The 15772-nt window shown below is 39.2% G+C and overlaps 2 protein-coding genes across 4 annotated transcripts in view; both read left to right on the forward strand.

The window, feature by feature from the left end:
* Nucleotides 1–15020, forward strand: part of LOC108106652 (cilia- and flagella-associated protein 91) — a 39107-nt gene extending 24087 nt beyond the window's left edge. For all 3 annotated transcript variants that reach the window (XM_017213868.2, XM_041819664.1, XM_017213869.2), the window contains exons 2-3: nucleotides 4631–4828; nucleotides 13340–15020. In XM_017213868.2, the coding sequence (XP_017069357.1) occupies nucleotides 4631–4828; nucleotides 13340–13566 (425 nt within the window). In that variant the 3' untranslated portion in view covers nucleotides 13567–15020. The remainder of the gene's footprint in view (nucleotides 1–4630; nucleotides 4829–13339) is intronic.
* On the forward strand, nucleotides 9341–10360 carry LOC108106653. The gene has a single exon (XM_017213871.1). The coding sequence runs from the start codon at nucleotides 9667–9669 to the stop codon at nucleotides 10291–10293; it is 627 nt and encodes a 208-aa protein (XP_017069360.1). The 5' UTR covers nucleotides 9341–9666; the 3' UTR covers nucleotides 10294–10360.
* Nucleotides 15021–15772: the final 752 nt, after the last annotated feature.

The raw sequence follows: 15772 nt of genomic DNA on the forward strand, positions 1-15772 counted from the left end.
TATATAAAAAACAATTAAGGCATTCAATCAAATTGGTATTTTACAGATAAGAGCTCCACTTAAATGCAAATTCCAAATTGATTTTGATATATTTATTGCAAACGAAAAATGAAGTTATAAATTATAATAGAAATAAATGGTTCTCTCCGCACGCTTGCATTCATTTAAATTGGTTTTTATCACAGAGTCATGAGTCCATGAATGATGTTTTCCCAGCGCCAACAATTTTCCAACCTACCATTTTCCCACATGTCCATTATAGAAAATTGTGGTTGGCCTGAGTTTAATTATGCAAAGCCTGTTCATTATGGCCAATCTGATTGTGAGTGCCGGCAGGCAGAGCAGTGTTGCTAAGTCACATTTAACTCAGATAAGAGCCAGTAAATTTATAGCACATTTTGACCGTTGGGTTCTGCACATAATTTCCTCGGGCTAAGCCCAACAATTAGGTGAGCCCAGTTAAGCAAATTGCAATGCATAAACTTCAGTTTGTGGAAGTTATTTCTGCACTAGGAGAATGGGAGTGGGAGGTTGGGCCGCCCTTTGATTGAGTAAAAAAAAACTTCAAATCGATAAACCACAACTGTTTCGCCATGTGGCTTAGTGCGGTTTCACTCCAATTTCCCTGCATTACAATTTGTCAGAAAATTTTACCATTCCCTATTTGTGGTTAGCAGCACGTGCGACAAACATTTCCATTTCGTGAGCCTCCCTCTGATAAAGCAACAAAACTCGCCTGATAAATGTTGGCGTTTTACAAAAAAAAAAACGTAATCAAGCAAGGTCACGGATTGATATTGGCCACGCACACTAAAAATACCATTAAAATGGAAGAAATTAGAGCGCAAACAAACGGACATGGCAACCGTTCACAGAACACAGTCACGGAAATAAATAATATAAATCAAGCAAATAAATTATGACGTTGAGAGTGTGTCTGCTGGATAACAACAGAACCAGTCGAGAAACGTCATAAATAAATAATTTTACTTTGTGTGCTATTAATTTGCCAACGAAATATGACATACATGTATTACAAACAGCCACAAATAGATCAAAATCATCCTCTTTTATCTGGGAAAAAGGTGTTGAAGTAGCTCATCATGCCAGTAAACTGGTGTGTAAACGTTGGTCCTAAGTGATAAGTGAATGTGTATGGGAAAAAGTTTGGCAAGCTGTTTATGAACATTTAATGGAGATTGTCAAGCTTAAATGGCTGTCAAGGGGGAAAGGCCATCTGACAGGCAGACAGGTTAATGAGCCATGTGTGGTCAAGGAAAACCCGAAATCTAGACTATGAAAGTAGCTTACCTTGTGAATGAGTTGTGTGATTGATACTTTGTAAAGTATAACATCAATCAAACTAAAGAAAAGGAAACGAAAACGAAATCTAAATCTAAATCAGAAGAAGGCCAAGGGTGCCATTTCTATGACATACGAGTAAATTTAAAAACCTCTCCTGTGGAAATCCTGATGTAGTTCCTTTCCTGTCTTGATTTACTTTTAAGAAGCAAATATGTTCCGAACTAAGTGACTTATATTACGTCTTATTGTCCACTTAAATAACAGTTTACTTTGTCAGTTGAGTAGGAAAACCGGAAATCCTTATAAATTAAATTGTCCTTCCGAAATAGAGAGAGGGAGATAAATCTGAGAAACAGATCGCTGTTAGCTGTTTGCTGTTTGCCTTATTTATTTAAGTTCTGGCTCGACTGAGCCCGCTGTTTATGTTGCCTTGGCCAAGAAGCAGCTGAGCCAAGTTTTGCCTGCTGCTCTTTTGCCTCAGGACTCGTGCATAACTCATTCGTTTTAATATTCTCCAGGCATTGTTCACCCTCCGGTTAGCATTTTATTATTTTTCCTTTCCCCTTTTTTTTTCTTTTTTTTTGGGTTTTGGTAAAGAAACTGGGCCACCTGAGTATACGTTTTAATGCCAAGCGAAATTCAAATAAAATTGCAGCAACTGGCTGACAACCAACAATTTAATTAAAATAATAAATTTTATGTAATTCGCTGCAGGCAATGTCAAGCTTTGGGGATTTTTATTGAAATTTGTTTTGTGATATAATTCACAAAGGTTTTTGCGTGGGTTTTGTACTTGCCAACTCTTAGAATAATTGCTTTTCGATCGGGAAACAAGAGTATTCCAGCTGTCAATGCTTCCATTGCATTAATTAGCAAGGAAAATATTTTTCAGATTCCCCAGAGAGCAAGCGACGATTGTCATCCTTCCGAGGGAAGGCAAGCTCTGAAGAAAGGAAAGTGAACAGGAATAAGAGTCCTCAGCAAATGAATTTTAATTGCGTAAATAACTTACTTGGTCATTGTGGTACAGTGGGAACTCGAATGCGTACTCCATTCCAGCAGGAAGAGGAAAAGAAAAGCCAAGGCGGTTGACAAGTTTAATCATATTTTTCCTGCCGGAAACGGAAATGATTCCGGGTTATGACCTGGCAAATGGCGAATTATGAATGAATTAAGTCGCAAGATGGCTTTTCACGTGCAAACATGAAACCTTTTCTGTTCCTGGCACAATATTGAGAGTGTACGTTCCGGGTAATTGGGTGCGTGTTGCCGTTTAGTGTCAGGCACTTTATATACCTGTGAGAGACAGAGATACAGGTGTGAATGCTCAACTCACCTCTAATTTTACCCCCCCATTCTGTGGTTATTCAATTTTTGGTTGCCATTTGGGACGCCTTCGCCGGGCTAAAAGTGTATTTTTCTGCGGCTGTCAGGTTTAATGAGGCACATGCAAAATTTATTTAATAACCTTGCCACGCATAATTCACTGCACTTTATAGTCATACTAAAGCCGGGCGTATAAATTTTCATTTCTCTCGCCGTTAGTTTCTAATTATAATTTATTGATGTTCTGCGCTCATTTTAAGTTTCCGCCTGAAAATAATTAATAAAAATAAAAAAAACGAAAATACCAAAAAAAATAAAAAGAAAGCTGCGGCAAAATTAAGGCCATAAAACACAAAGCAAAATGTTAGCATATTCCATTTTAAATTCAGCAAAATGTTTATTTAAGCGCTTAAATATTTCAAGCAATCCTTGTGGGCCTTTAAACTTGTTTATGTTGACCATGTTTTCCTCATAGAAATATATGTAAATTCAGCAGATGGCCGATTAATAAATCCAATTCAGCGTTAAATTTACATTTTTGCTCGTGCGGAAAACAAATAAAAAGGTTTACGATTTTGTGGGAATTTATTAAAATCACAAAAATAAAGAAACGTTCTTGCAATATATATGAGATATTTACAAGGACCTTAGGCTCCCTGGGGTAAAGTCCTTTCCCCAGGCAGGAAGTTTACAGGCTTTCCTTTATAAAAAAGAAAAAAGAAAAGCCATTTGAAAACGGAATAATCCTTAAAGCGTAACTAGAACTCAATGCCGTTTGGGCCGCATCTTGATACGGGATATTCGATGATTTAATAGCAGGGCCAACGGAGTGGGCAGCTATTAAAAGCATAGCACTCGCCACTTGACAGCGCAACCTTGCCACACCCTGCCGTTAGCACTTATCGCCCTGCTACCTACCAAGGAGCAACCTTGTGCCAAGCACAAACAACTATTTTTTAGAAACGGCTTCGCTTTCGGCTTCGCTTTTGCTTTATTGATAGTGTTTGGCAGGAATACCGAACCGAAAGCCTTACGTGTCAATTTATTATAACTTATTCAAGGCCATCGCTGCTGCTGCTGTTGTTTTTTTTGCTTCTTTGGTATCTGCGTGAAAAATGCCATAAAAAATGAATGCTGACCCAGGGCAGGCAACACGAGGCACTTGGCTATGGGCATGTGAGTGGGCCACAAAAATTGTGGCGGGAGGGTTGGTACAGGAACATGCTCACTATATTTGTGTTTATTGCACATAGCCTCCTTCCTCGTCCTCAGCTACTTCCTTCCTTCTTCCTTCTTTCCTAGCAAAACTTGCGCTTCAAGTTTATTAGCACAGCAGTAGAATTTGCCCTTTGCCATCTTCCCTTTTCTAGCCCTTCTTCTGCTCTTTCCTTTTAAGCCAACTACTCCTCCTCTTGGCACAGGGCCAAAAAATTCCGAGAACTCGCTCAGCTCGATTCAAAATCGATTGAGTGGCTCAAGGGGGAGGATATGTGTCCAAAAGGAGGCGGGGGCGGTTGGGAATGCAGCCCGACGAAAACCCCTTTGAAGTTAATTGTTTGAAAGCTGCAACCGAAGTTTTAAGAACTGTCGATGATGTGCCAAAGCAAAAGTTCGCCCGTCATTGAAGCTACCCAAAAACATGATAGCCAGGCCATAAAACTCATTTCATTCGCTTCGTAGTATTGATAGGGAAAGAGACATAAGTTGGATATAAAATATGGCAAAGAGGGTCCATCAAGGAAAATGTCACGAAAATGGACGACAGTTTCAAAGTTTATCATTTGGAATTTTCTTTAAAAGCTGATGGCTTAGGCTGGGAATTTCCTTGAGCACAAAGTGTAAGCTGATATTGATGAAGTAAATGTATTGAAAAATATGTAAGCATACCATTTTTGAGAAATGTAATCTTTACCTTTATATTTTCCCAAACTGATATTGACCATTCACCTATGAACCACCATTAATTTGCCATGTCTTTTGTGTCCACTTTTAATTGCAGCAAAAGCCGCAACAAAAATCCAAGCCGTCTTTCGAGGCCACAAAGTGAGAGAAACCATGAAAAAATCGGAAACCAAAACTGCGACCAACAACGGCAGCGCCGCCGGAGCAGCTCCATCGGCAGCAGCCGCCGAGGCAGCCGCATCCGCAGAGCCAACCAAAGCGGAACTCGAGGCTGAATTCGATCCTAACGACAAGGGTAAGTGAAAGTGCCAGGACGAAAAAGCCGCTCAAACGGTGCGGTAGCTTGGGCACATGATCTAATCAAAGTCCTGAAAGTGTAACCAAAGTGTGCACTTAAAGAAAAGCTTTGTAAGACTCATAAACAGATTCAAAATGAAGATAGGTAAATAGGAAACCAAATATTACTTTACTAATAGTAAGGGAATATGGCAATTATTAAAATAAAATTGATAAGTATCAAAAAGGTTTCCTTAAACTTTTTCCTAAATGAAAATTAAACAATTTCCCTGAGTGCCCCAAAGGTGTGGCACTTTCAAAATGAAAAGGGGAAACTTTCTTGAAAATCGTCTTTGGAGTTGCCGCAGCTGCACCGCCCACTGATCCCTTCGAGCATTGTAGATTCCCCAGCACACATTGTCGTCGAATCAGCGGGTTTACACAACTTGGACTTGCAAGTTGGGTATACAAGCTGAAATTACAGAACTGAACAGGATTCCCGCCTGCCAAACCGGCATACAAACTTTCGGTGTTACGCAATAAACCAAGTATTTTTCAGGAAAAATATTTGTCACTTGGCAGCGACAAAAGGGAAAGTTTCTGGGAGGTTTCTGTAGAAGTTTACGCCAGGGATTGAGATTGGGATTGGATTGGAGATGGGACTGGATCTGGTGGTGTCAGGCATTGGTTGTTTAATCGCAGGCCACGAACATAAATAATGAAAATCTTGAAGACAGCTTAACCCTATTAAGACGTTTCAGGCGTTGACAGTTTTCAGCTATAATTTGCCTAGGGCACAATGAGTCGACGAGGGCGCAGTTGACTAAGTTGAGTAGGAGGAAGCCGTTGGGTTGGCTTGGGTTTGGCTCATTAAAAAGTCAGAGGCTGTCATCGGGGCGTATACGCAACCGCATTAGGGACTCCTCAGACAGACAACGATTTCAGCGTTTCCATTGCAAGTGCTCACGTGTGTGAGCATAGCCTGCACAAGGCTTAATTATAGTGCCGGTTGGGTCTCGAAAGGCGTATCCTTCTTATAGTGCCATGCCATTCATACGTACATTTGTGAGACGGCTAATTAGACTCGCCTGAGAACTCAAAGGATGCGATGAGCAGCACGTGGAGGACTTTTCCCTTCTTTGTGACCGAGCACACATACTCAATTAGAGGCGTTGAATGGTAGTGTCGTGAATGGCTTTGCTCTGGGTTAAGTTAATTTAAAAACTTTGACCGAATAAGTCATAATCAGGAGTGTCTCGTAAATCTTAGAAGATTTATGTTATGGCTTACAGAAATTTCATTATTCATTGTGATAATCAGAAGGAAGGCAAAGAATGTTTATGGTTTTAATGGAATTCTTTTTTTTTTAAAGGGCTTAACAAACAGATGGAGAACGATTCTTCGTTGAAAAGGATATCAGTTGTAAACAACAAAGTTCTCTTCTATATGAAACCAGAACGTAGGCAAACAATTTAAGAACTCCGCCATCAGATTGCTGAACTCCCTTGTACTGCATAATTAGATCCACTTCATGGCCTTATCCCATATTTAACCAACATGGCAGCCACGCCTGCCCTATCCGAAGTAAACCCGTTTAGAACTTCATCATTATTCACAGTTATCGCTCGCAGGCGGCCAACAACGACAAGCTAATGGTGTTGGCCTAGTTGTAAACTCGCCGTCGGCATATTGCGAAATTGTAAAACAATAAAAACAACGACCACAAAGAACTTTGTTTAGTAAAGGGAAAGAGCAAAAAAAAAATATAGAGAAAATTGAAGCACACACATATGGCCAAAGCAAAAGCAATTTCTGAGCCCAAAACTCCGATTTTAGCCCATTTGGTATGCAAATGCGAGCCAGCACATGTCCGTGCATGCACGCACACATGCACCACAAACACACACACACACACAAATGTAAAAGGGACACTATATCGAAAGCGATTTAAGGATATTTTCTTGTACGTGTATGCATTCCATACATTTGGCGCAAACGTTTTGCGGCTTTTGGCCGGGCATTTGACTTACAATCCTTGCCTTTTGTATGCATAGACCAACCGGAGCCAGGGGACACAACTCACCTACGCAATTTTGGCCCCAAAGCCTTGCTGGCCAATTTGTTTGTGTCTGAGTGTTGGTGCCCTGGCTGGCCTGGAATTCTATTCTGTTTGCATAATCGCACTACCACTAATTATTGTTCATGGGCAACAAAAACAGTGGGGGCCCAAAAGTCAATGGTAATTGAACAGCATCCGGATGGTTGTCTGCGTTAGTTGTCGGCGGATTCCATTCGATTATGATGAATTATGAATGTACATTAGGCTGGGTTTGCTTAATTTGCGGGAAATTCGATATGCCACGTTGTTTGCCGGAACTTAATTGGATGAGGAAAAAATGCGGTTTATTTATGGAGATTAAAAATAACACTTGATGTAGATATAATTTGTGATTTTTTGAGATATTTAAGATATAGGAAGTAAAAGTATTTTAATTCATTTTAATCCAACTGCCTTTAAAAAGTTTAACTCCAGGATAAGCATGTGATTATATATAGCTCCCTTGCCATCTTGAGGACATCAAAAGCATGACCATAAATTCATGTGTCATTTTTAAAGACCTGTTCGTGATGTTGCTGTTAGTTCTACCCAGGAGCAGCAGCAACATGACCAGGAGCAACATCATCAACTACATCAGCAACTGCGATAAAACAGCCGAGCCGAGCAGAGCAGAGCGCGTTCTCCTAATTGGATTTTCGGTTTTAAGCAAGCTTGTAATTCCATTTACACCGTCGGGAGACCCACAAAAAACCAACAATGTCAGGCCAAGCCATTTAAGTATAATGTTAAGTGCTCCGGCTGTTGTTGTCCGGGTGAACAAAAAGGCGGATCCAGAAAAAAACATGCGACAAAATAAAAAAAAAAAAAAGAGGCAACGACAACATTGACATGAAACACGCAATAAGCAGCAAGCCAGCTAAAAACAATGTTTCGACCGCTGAATTGGCGATTTTTTGCTTGCCCCAAAGAAAGACCACACATACACACGATACTATATATATCTAAAGATATAGGTGCCCCCCGCAAGGCAGACCAAAATAGACAAGAAAATGTGGGAACACCGTATTTATATCGTCTCCCATGGCCACAATATGCTGTACAAATATATATGGGTTTCCTCCAGTGACAGGTGGAGGTCAGGTATTTATTTAGCTACTGGAAAACGTTTAGCCGACTTTGTTGGTCCTCTTAAATATTTCAACAATGTTAGCACCTTTACGGTGAAAATTTCCTTTCTGCTCTTGGCCTTTGTCCAACGTGTTTATTGAGGATAGAATAAAATTCAGTTGGTTAATATTTAATTACTCGCTTGGAAGCGATTTGCTATGGCATGCAAATTTCACCTAAGGCCTATGCTAAACAATTAATGAGAAGTCACAAATTCAGAAGTTGTCAACTTAATAGGTGAATAATATCAGGAATTTGAAAGTGTGCAACATTAATTTCAATTTCAATCCGTTTGAATAATTCAACTGGCATCGCCTTAATCCAGTTAATTATGGCCAGGGATTAACTTAAATTCAAGGAAAGTTTTTAATGAGTTTTACGGCAGGGTTTTGGCCATATTGTATAATAAGCCGTAATAAGCTTTTGTGCAAAGGATTAATATTAATTAAAGTTCTTGTTTGAATTGCTCGAACAGGACACCATCTGTGACTATTAGTTCTAAAATAGATATCATTCAGTGTTGGCTTAGGTACTTTCGTTCGACAAATTTGCACAAAATCTACAAATGTACAGAGGATGGAAACCAATAAGTGTGTTTCTCAACGGGTGGCTGTTTGTCCTTCCACAAGATTTATTTGCCTCAATAACAGCGCCCATGGAAATGAGAAAGACCTTTAGTGGAAGTGGAAAACCTCAAAGTGGGCGAAAACTGAGCAGTGCGGTGGACAGACCACAAGACTTTGTTCTGTCGGAAATTGAAAAATGGGCTTAGTCCTTATGGCTGCTTGGGTCACAAGCAAGAAGCAAAAGTAGATGGCCAAAAGTGAAATGACAAAAATCTTGGCAACCGCAAAAGCTCTTCTCCTTCTCCATTTTTGGCAAAACTGAAAAACGTTTGGCTCAAAAATTCCATTTAGCGGCTTATTATCGTTGCTTCATTTGTCACAATTTGTCGTTATTTGCAAATGCCCGCAAACGTAGGCAACGGCATGGAGTCTGTGAAGGTAGGCCATGCGTTTTCCGGCTCTCAATTTGCTTGATTTAAATCAAAAAGCGAGCCACAGCTGTCAGATGTTGCCGGACCATGTCCTTCCGAGTGGAGTTCTGGATTGGGTAATTAAAATGTATATTTATGACAGCAACTTAACAACGTAATTATTACTGCTGGCCAATGACAATGACAAACGCAGCCCTCAGTGCACACTCTTGGCAAGAAAATGTGGTGCAGGCAATAAATTATGAAGTTTTTTCTGAGATTTCAGGGATAAGTATTTGTGTTGGATTTTCCTTACTGCCTGTAAGTTCTTTACTTTTCTTACTTCCTACTTGAGTATTTAATTTCTGGGTTTTTATAACAGAATAACAAAAATTATAGGAAAACTGAAAATGAATGTTGACTTTCTCTGTAATTATTTTCTATTTCCTATTTATTTCTACTTAAAAATAACACCTAAAACACCTTTGCCACTCTATCTACTAGGATCATATAGTACTCCCTGGAAAGCCATTCGATTTTCCAACTTACAAGTGTTTCAAATTTTCTACGTTTGTTATTGCTGAGAAATAGAAAAACCAAAAATATTCATTCCATTTTATTTCCCGACCCAAATCGAGTGGATAAGTTATAGAAAATGCCTGGACAGTACACCAACTACAAGTGCACCCGCTTAGCATTGGTCCTGCTGCGTTGCATTTGGGCCATGTTTTACCTCTGGGGTATGTTGCATGCTGCAGCCATCATGCCGATTCCATACGAGCACTTGCAACCAGGCTTGTTCACGAAAAAACGTATCTATATAATGGACTATAGGAGCCTATTTGATTTCAAAATGAGCAAGGAGATCTCCAACCAAGCCCTGGTGCTGCTAATGATGTTCGGTTTGTTTCGAAGCTGCCGTTGCAGTTTTGTTGGATCTCGGAACTCGGTCCCTAAAAAGGATAATTCCGGTCTGAACTATTGGCTATTGATCTTCCAGATTCCCTACATTATATACTTTCTCTTTTACTATGCAGTAAGCATCTTGATAACTCTGTATGCATTTCTTCTTCTGGTATTTAGAGATCAAAGTGATAGAACCTTAATTGTGGCCTGCCAAGTGTTGACTGGCATGATCTTCAAGCTGCTGGTTTTGGCCAATTTCTATATGGTCCTTGTGCGTATCTGGGCCTATTTGAACATACTCCACGTGGAGGCGGCTAAGGGAAAACCTAACTATGGCAACTTCGGTGATCACTTGAATTTGTTCTTTCGACTTTGAGGAAGTACGAAGTACCTTTCTTCAATTTTCGTTCTTTTAGTTTAAAATAAAAATGGTCTCTTAGGCATTTTCGTGGCTTGAAGTTGGATATGGGTGTAAAATGATTTAGTTTTGGTTCGAGGACTTACTTTCTTAAGTTTATATGAAATATTTTCATTCATATAATGAAATATCTTCCAAATGAAAGTTAGAGTATTACCAATTCCTTATTTTCCCAACCAAAACCTCTTGTTTATTTACCTTTGCTCATTATGTGCGTGTCTGGGACTGTTTTTGTTTATTATTTCTGACACAATTACTAAGCACACGTCACGGATTTGCACTTTCGCTAATGGAACTCACACACACATTCGCCCGGACACTGTCATATTTCATAGACCCGCTTTGTTTTTATTTTCCCTCTGTTTTAATATAAATTTGCATTGTTGCGAGAATGTGGGTCAAGAGCGTTGAATCCTCCCCCACACACACACACACGCACACAGAGAAGAGCAAATATGGCTAAAAGTGATACACGTGTGCTGCAGTTTTTATTTTATTTTTGCTCCACTCAATATTCGCAATAAAAAGGAAACCGAAGGACAGGTGAAAAGTGCAGTTGATGTGGCTTATGATTGATTTCATATCCTTTGGGGATTTAACTCAATGGAAGCTGAAAATTCGTTTATAAAAAATAAAAAAGCGAAAAAGGAATCCTTGGAATTGAAAGGAATGTTAAAGAAGAGCAAGAGAATCGGTCATGCAAATTAAGCAAACTCCAGGGGGATAGCGAAAAACGGGCAGCGTGTTAGTCAGTCAATCAGGGCGACGTGACCGATTGCCCCGAAGCCCTGGACATGCAAATCCAAATCCCTTGGCCAATATCAGCCAAGGTGTGCAGGTGTACCGTACCATCAACCCACCTCCCACGCCTTTTCAGGAAGTGCATGCAAGGCCCACACAGAGGCAGTGACATTTTGCCAGAAAGAAAAGCAAACTCAATTTGTATGCCCCGCCAGCAGGCAGGCAGAGGCAGTCAGGCAGCAGGACATCAGGACATCAACCAGATAGCAGGACCAAGGCAAAAGCGAACCAAGTTTTCAGTACGGAAAGGCACAAAAAAGCAACATGCATGTGCGGCCTGCTGACAAGTTTTCAGACACTGTAGCTTAGATTTTGGACTTATGCGGTCCTGTGACAGGACACGCAGTGTACGTGATCGGCTTTTAACATGTGTTGCATGGCCGGCGACATGTGCAAATCTCTTGCGAAAAAAGTTTGCACTAAGAGAAACAACAACGGAGTAATTGGCAGTTCTAAGGGAACTCAATTCTATAGCCTTGTTAAGGAAAAACCACATATAGTTCCTTTTTAAACTCATAAAAGTAGGAATTTTAAATTTCCACCTAAGATATTTTTCTTTGTGTATTTTTTGGCAGGGCTTTTTGGCAAAGTAAAAATAGAAAATGGAAAAAATAGAGAACAAATTTTCCCACAGGTAGAAGAAAAAACCCTTAGCAAGTAAATTCTATTTGCGGAACAGCCGAGAGCCGCTTGATTACTGACCAGGCAGCCGCTACAGCTCAGCTCGGATTACACTGGCTAACTAGTTGGATGCCGAGAGGATCTCCAGGTCCTGCGCCTCTGTAAATGTCACAGCACGCCTGTTGGCGGTCCACACAGCTATTTGCACGTCTTGCAGATATTTTTAAATATTTTATAAATAAACATAAATGCAGCAGCGGCGTATGGCACGTGCCGTACGGCCGGGTCACGTTGCGTAGCCGCCGTGTGTGCGTAATTTGATAAAATAGCACATGCCATAAGTCCCGGCTCCTCCAGGGAGTCCTTCCGGTCCTTGTATAGTTGGACTGGTTCTGCCTCAATGCTTATCTTGGCCTAACTCCAATTATGCTTAGCGAATTAACACAAACCCAGTTCCTGCTGCCCTCCGGCAATATTTGCATGACCAAGTGGGCCAGCATGGCACGCAGGCAAACGCGAGATTTGCGTTGAGGAAATTGGCCAAGTTAAATGTATGCATTTTTGTAGCAGCAAAAATCTCAACAAAAAACGACAAATTTTTAAATGAGAATTTTCTTGAAATTTGCATAAATGCACAAGAGCAATGGGAAAAGTTGACAAAAATGGGAAAACGACAGCTGCAATGATGTAATCTTGCGGCTGACAAAGCAGAGAAAAAAACGCGTTTTCACAAGAAAACTAACCACTCCTCACCGCCCCCAAAGCTATGCATATTTTAATGGTTTTTCCTGTCGTGGCAAGTACACGTATTTCCTGCGCATTTTTACACAATTACGGGCTAATTAGAATGAGCTTGTTCTCATGGAAAAACCGAGTTAAGGTTGCACGTAGTGAGAGACACGCGTGACTTAACCACAACCACATGAATCCTGCCCAGCTGCGAGCTTAATTTTGTGGTCAGTCCGGAGTCCCTGTCCATCCATCTACTCGACCATCTCTCCTATGCTCTTGGTTTGGATTATTTATGCAGGAAATATGCGTCCCGCTGCGCCCAACGTTGCGTATACGTAATGAGATTAGAAGGGGGTCGAAAAAACGTGGCCAAAAGAAGCGTATACTAAACACTCTGAAGAGCGCTGGGGGAATAATTCGCTTCGTGATTTCGATTATTTCCCCGTTTTTTACAAGCAATCTGGGATTCGTGGAGAAATTATGGCCAGAGTTAAGCTATAAAATACGTTGGCGGTGGTTAGATAGGGAATTTAATAGTGATGCGGTGGGGAAAGAGTAAGGGAAACTATAACAATAAATTAAAGCGAAAACCGTATAAACACAATTGAAGCCAGCATAAGGACCGAGGCTAATTGAAAAAAGTTTACAACAAATTCCGGAGAATGTTTGAGTATCATCTAAAGTTTCAATTGGCCAAGGAACAGCAGACAAGTTTCGAAACTCTTTCGTATATATATATATATATATAGATTTCTTTCTATTTTTTTGGGGCGATGGCCAAGTGGCCACTTAAGCGTAACTAGAACACTAATTTACACAAACTATCCGCTTTCATCTGGTCTCTCCGCAGATCTCTGCCATGCTGCATTGAAGATTCAGTCCACTTTCCGTGGCCATTTGGCACGCAAGCTGGTCAACAAGGATGCGCCCGAGGACGAGGATATCCAGGAGATAACCAAAAAAGTGGCCGAGGAGTTGGACATAGATTTAACCGATCCCGAGCTTAACAAGGCTGCAACCAAAATTCAGGCCTCGTTCCGCGGCCACAAGACCCGCAAGGATGCCAATCCCGAGTAAGATGGTTCTAACCATTTTCAATTTTGTTGTCGGTCCTGGCTTGCCAAGTCACAGATGAAGCTTAATTAATGCTTATGCAAGTGAATAATTAAAAAACAAAGAAAAAAATTTGGTAAATTGTAAATGTGTAAAAGGCCAATCAAGATGAGGGCACACGATTGTAAACTTTTTAGTGAATATGTTTTTAGCCTCAAAACGGCAAACCCCAAATGATTCTCATAATAATTAAATACTAACTTAAGTCGAGGGCAATGTTATATATCATTTGCAAAGCTTTAATAAATTAAAAAAAAAAAGAGATCACATTTTGCGGATGATAATTCGAAATGAGATAATATTTACAGAAACATATTTGCAGCTTGTCTTGTTTGATTATTAACCTATTAGAGTCGTAAATTGTTTGCGTTAGTTAAAGTTTAATTAAAACATATTTCGTTTTTATAGACTCTCCAATTAATCCCAAGACAGTAACTAAAATCTAAAGTAAACTAAAGTTAAATTTTCAAAGAAAACAAAAAAAACCTAATGTTACAAAAAGATAAATAAAAGGCACGATGTTCCATAAAAATTTATTGTAGGAAAATGTGAAACCAAACCAAAAATACAACAAGAAGACAAATGCAAGGAAAATGCTGAACAAATTTTTGGGAAAACATTTCCATTTTGTCTGGCCAATGCCAAAAGTAAAAAATTAATAGTACCTACATGCGTATGAATATGAAGTAAAAGCAAAGTAAAAGAAAAACCAAAGAAACTCAATGTTGTTTCAAATTAAGGCAAATTAGGGGTACCCAAGCAACATGATGCAGCTTCGAGACGTCAACTCAACAATTTTTCAGCCCTCGGGCTCTATATATATATATATATATTAACTGAAAGAAAAAGTCAATGAAACATGAACATAACTAATCTGGTGGCACAATTTTCGTTTTTCTACCAAGTGTATTACATATTTGTCTACTTAACAATTGATCCTCGAGTGGGAAACTGAAATACACACATCTACATATATATATATATATATATATATATACATCTATATATATATATATAATATACCTAAACAAAAGCAAAAGACATGTATTAGAGCGAGTTGAATTGGAAAATATTTTTTTTCGGCCAAGGCTGAGAAAACTGTTACCATGTGGCCAACCGAAGGCACTAAAGAAATATTTAAAATTCAAATCAATTAACTACAAAGAATTAACAACAAGCTAATGAAGATAATTGAAATTATATTAGAGATCAAAGTCAAATTCAAATAAATTGCATAAAAATTATTACATTTAAAAACGCAAATGGCTAAAACCAGTTATATGTGGATAAATGAAAAGTAAACAAAAATGAAAAACCAATTATGAAAGCAAACCATATACAAGCCGAACAAACCAAAACAAAGAATGTCCCAACTAAATTTTAATTGAGTAATAAAAATAAATACAATAAAAATTAAAGCTCTTGTTGTTTTTAAAGATTGAATAAAAGGTAAGTAAAAATAACTTTATTATTGTTATTTTATTAAATTAGCAAGATCAGCAAGAAAGTTTTAACCTGTTTTTCCTAACATTTTACTATCAAACTTTTTAAAGAAAATAGTCTTTAATTTATATATTTTTAAGTTTAAACTCAAAACAAATCTTAAGCCCTCACAGTCAAGCACTTAATCTTAATAGCATCATCACATAATCATAATCATTTGCTGGCCAGTTTGGCATTAGTTCTTAACCATTCTCAACCACTCACTGCACATGGCCAACATTTAACGATTTTTTGTTGCCACCTCAAGAGCTGGAGAGCAGCTCCACCCAGAAAACAGTGGTTTCCTGCAGCGATGGTGGTGGTGGTGGTGCTTCTGCTCCTGCTGCCACTGTAACTGTCAGTCGTCAAGGACATTTGAACATTTTAAAGGATGGTGGTCCAAATATACTCGAATCACTGCTGAATTTTCCCAAACAATATATCTATATATATATATAAGTACACAGGGTTCTTGTTCATTTTACTGATGGGTCGTTGGGAAGCCACTATTTTCAGGTGGCTTTGTTTGGGCAGAATTTTTTTGAGACTTTTGGTACCACTGTGCCAAACGACTGACATGAACTTCAGTGACAGTTTTAGCACGAGAAATTTTCATGACAATGACGTTGATGTGGCTGACTCTGACAATACTTGACCTAGATGGGCCTGTGTAAATTTTCTAGTGGAG

The sequence above is a fragment of the Drosophila eugracilis genome, unplaced genomic scaffold, assembly GCF_018153835.1.
Source record: "Drosophila eugracilis isolate 14026-0451.02 unplaced genomic scaffold, ASM1815383v1 contig_90, whole genome shotgun sequence".
Taxonomy (NCBI): Eukaryota; Metazoa; Arthropoda; class Insecta; order Diptera; family Drosophilidae; genus Drosophila; species Drosophila eugracilis.

Bases quoted from the DNA above. Each gene is read 5' to 3' on its own strand.
- LOC108106653 (XM_017213871.1), top strand. From the start codon at position 9,667: ATGCCTGGACAGTACACCAACTACAAGTGCACCCGCTTAGCATTGGTC.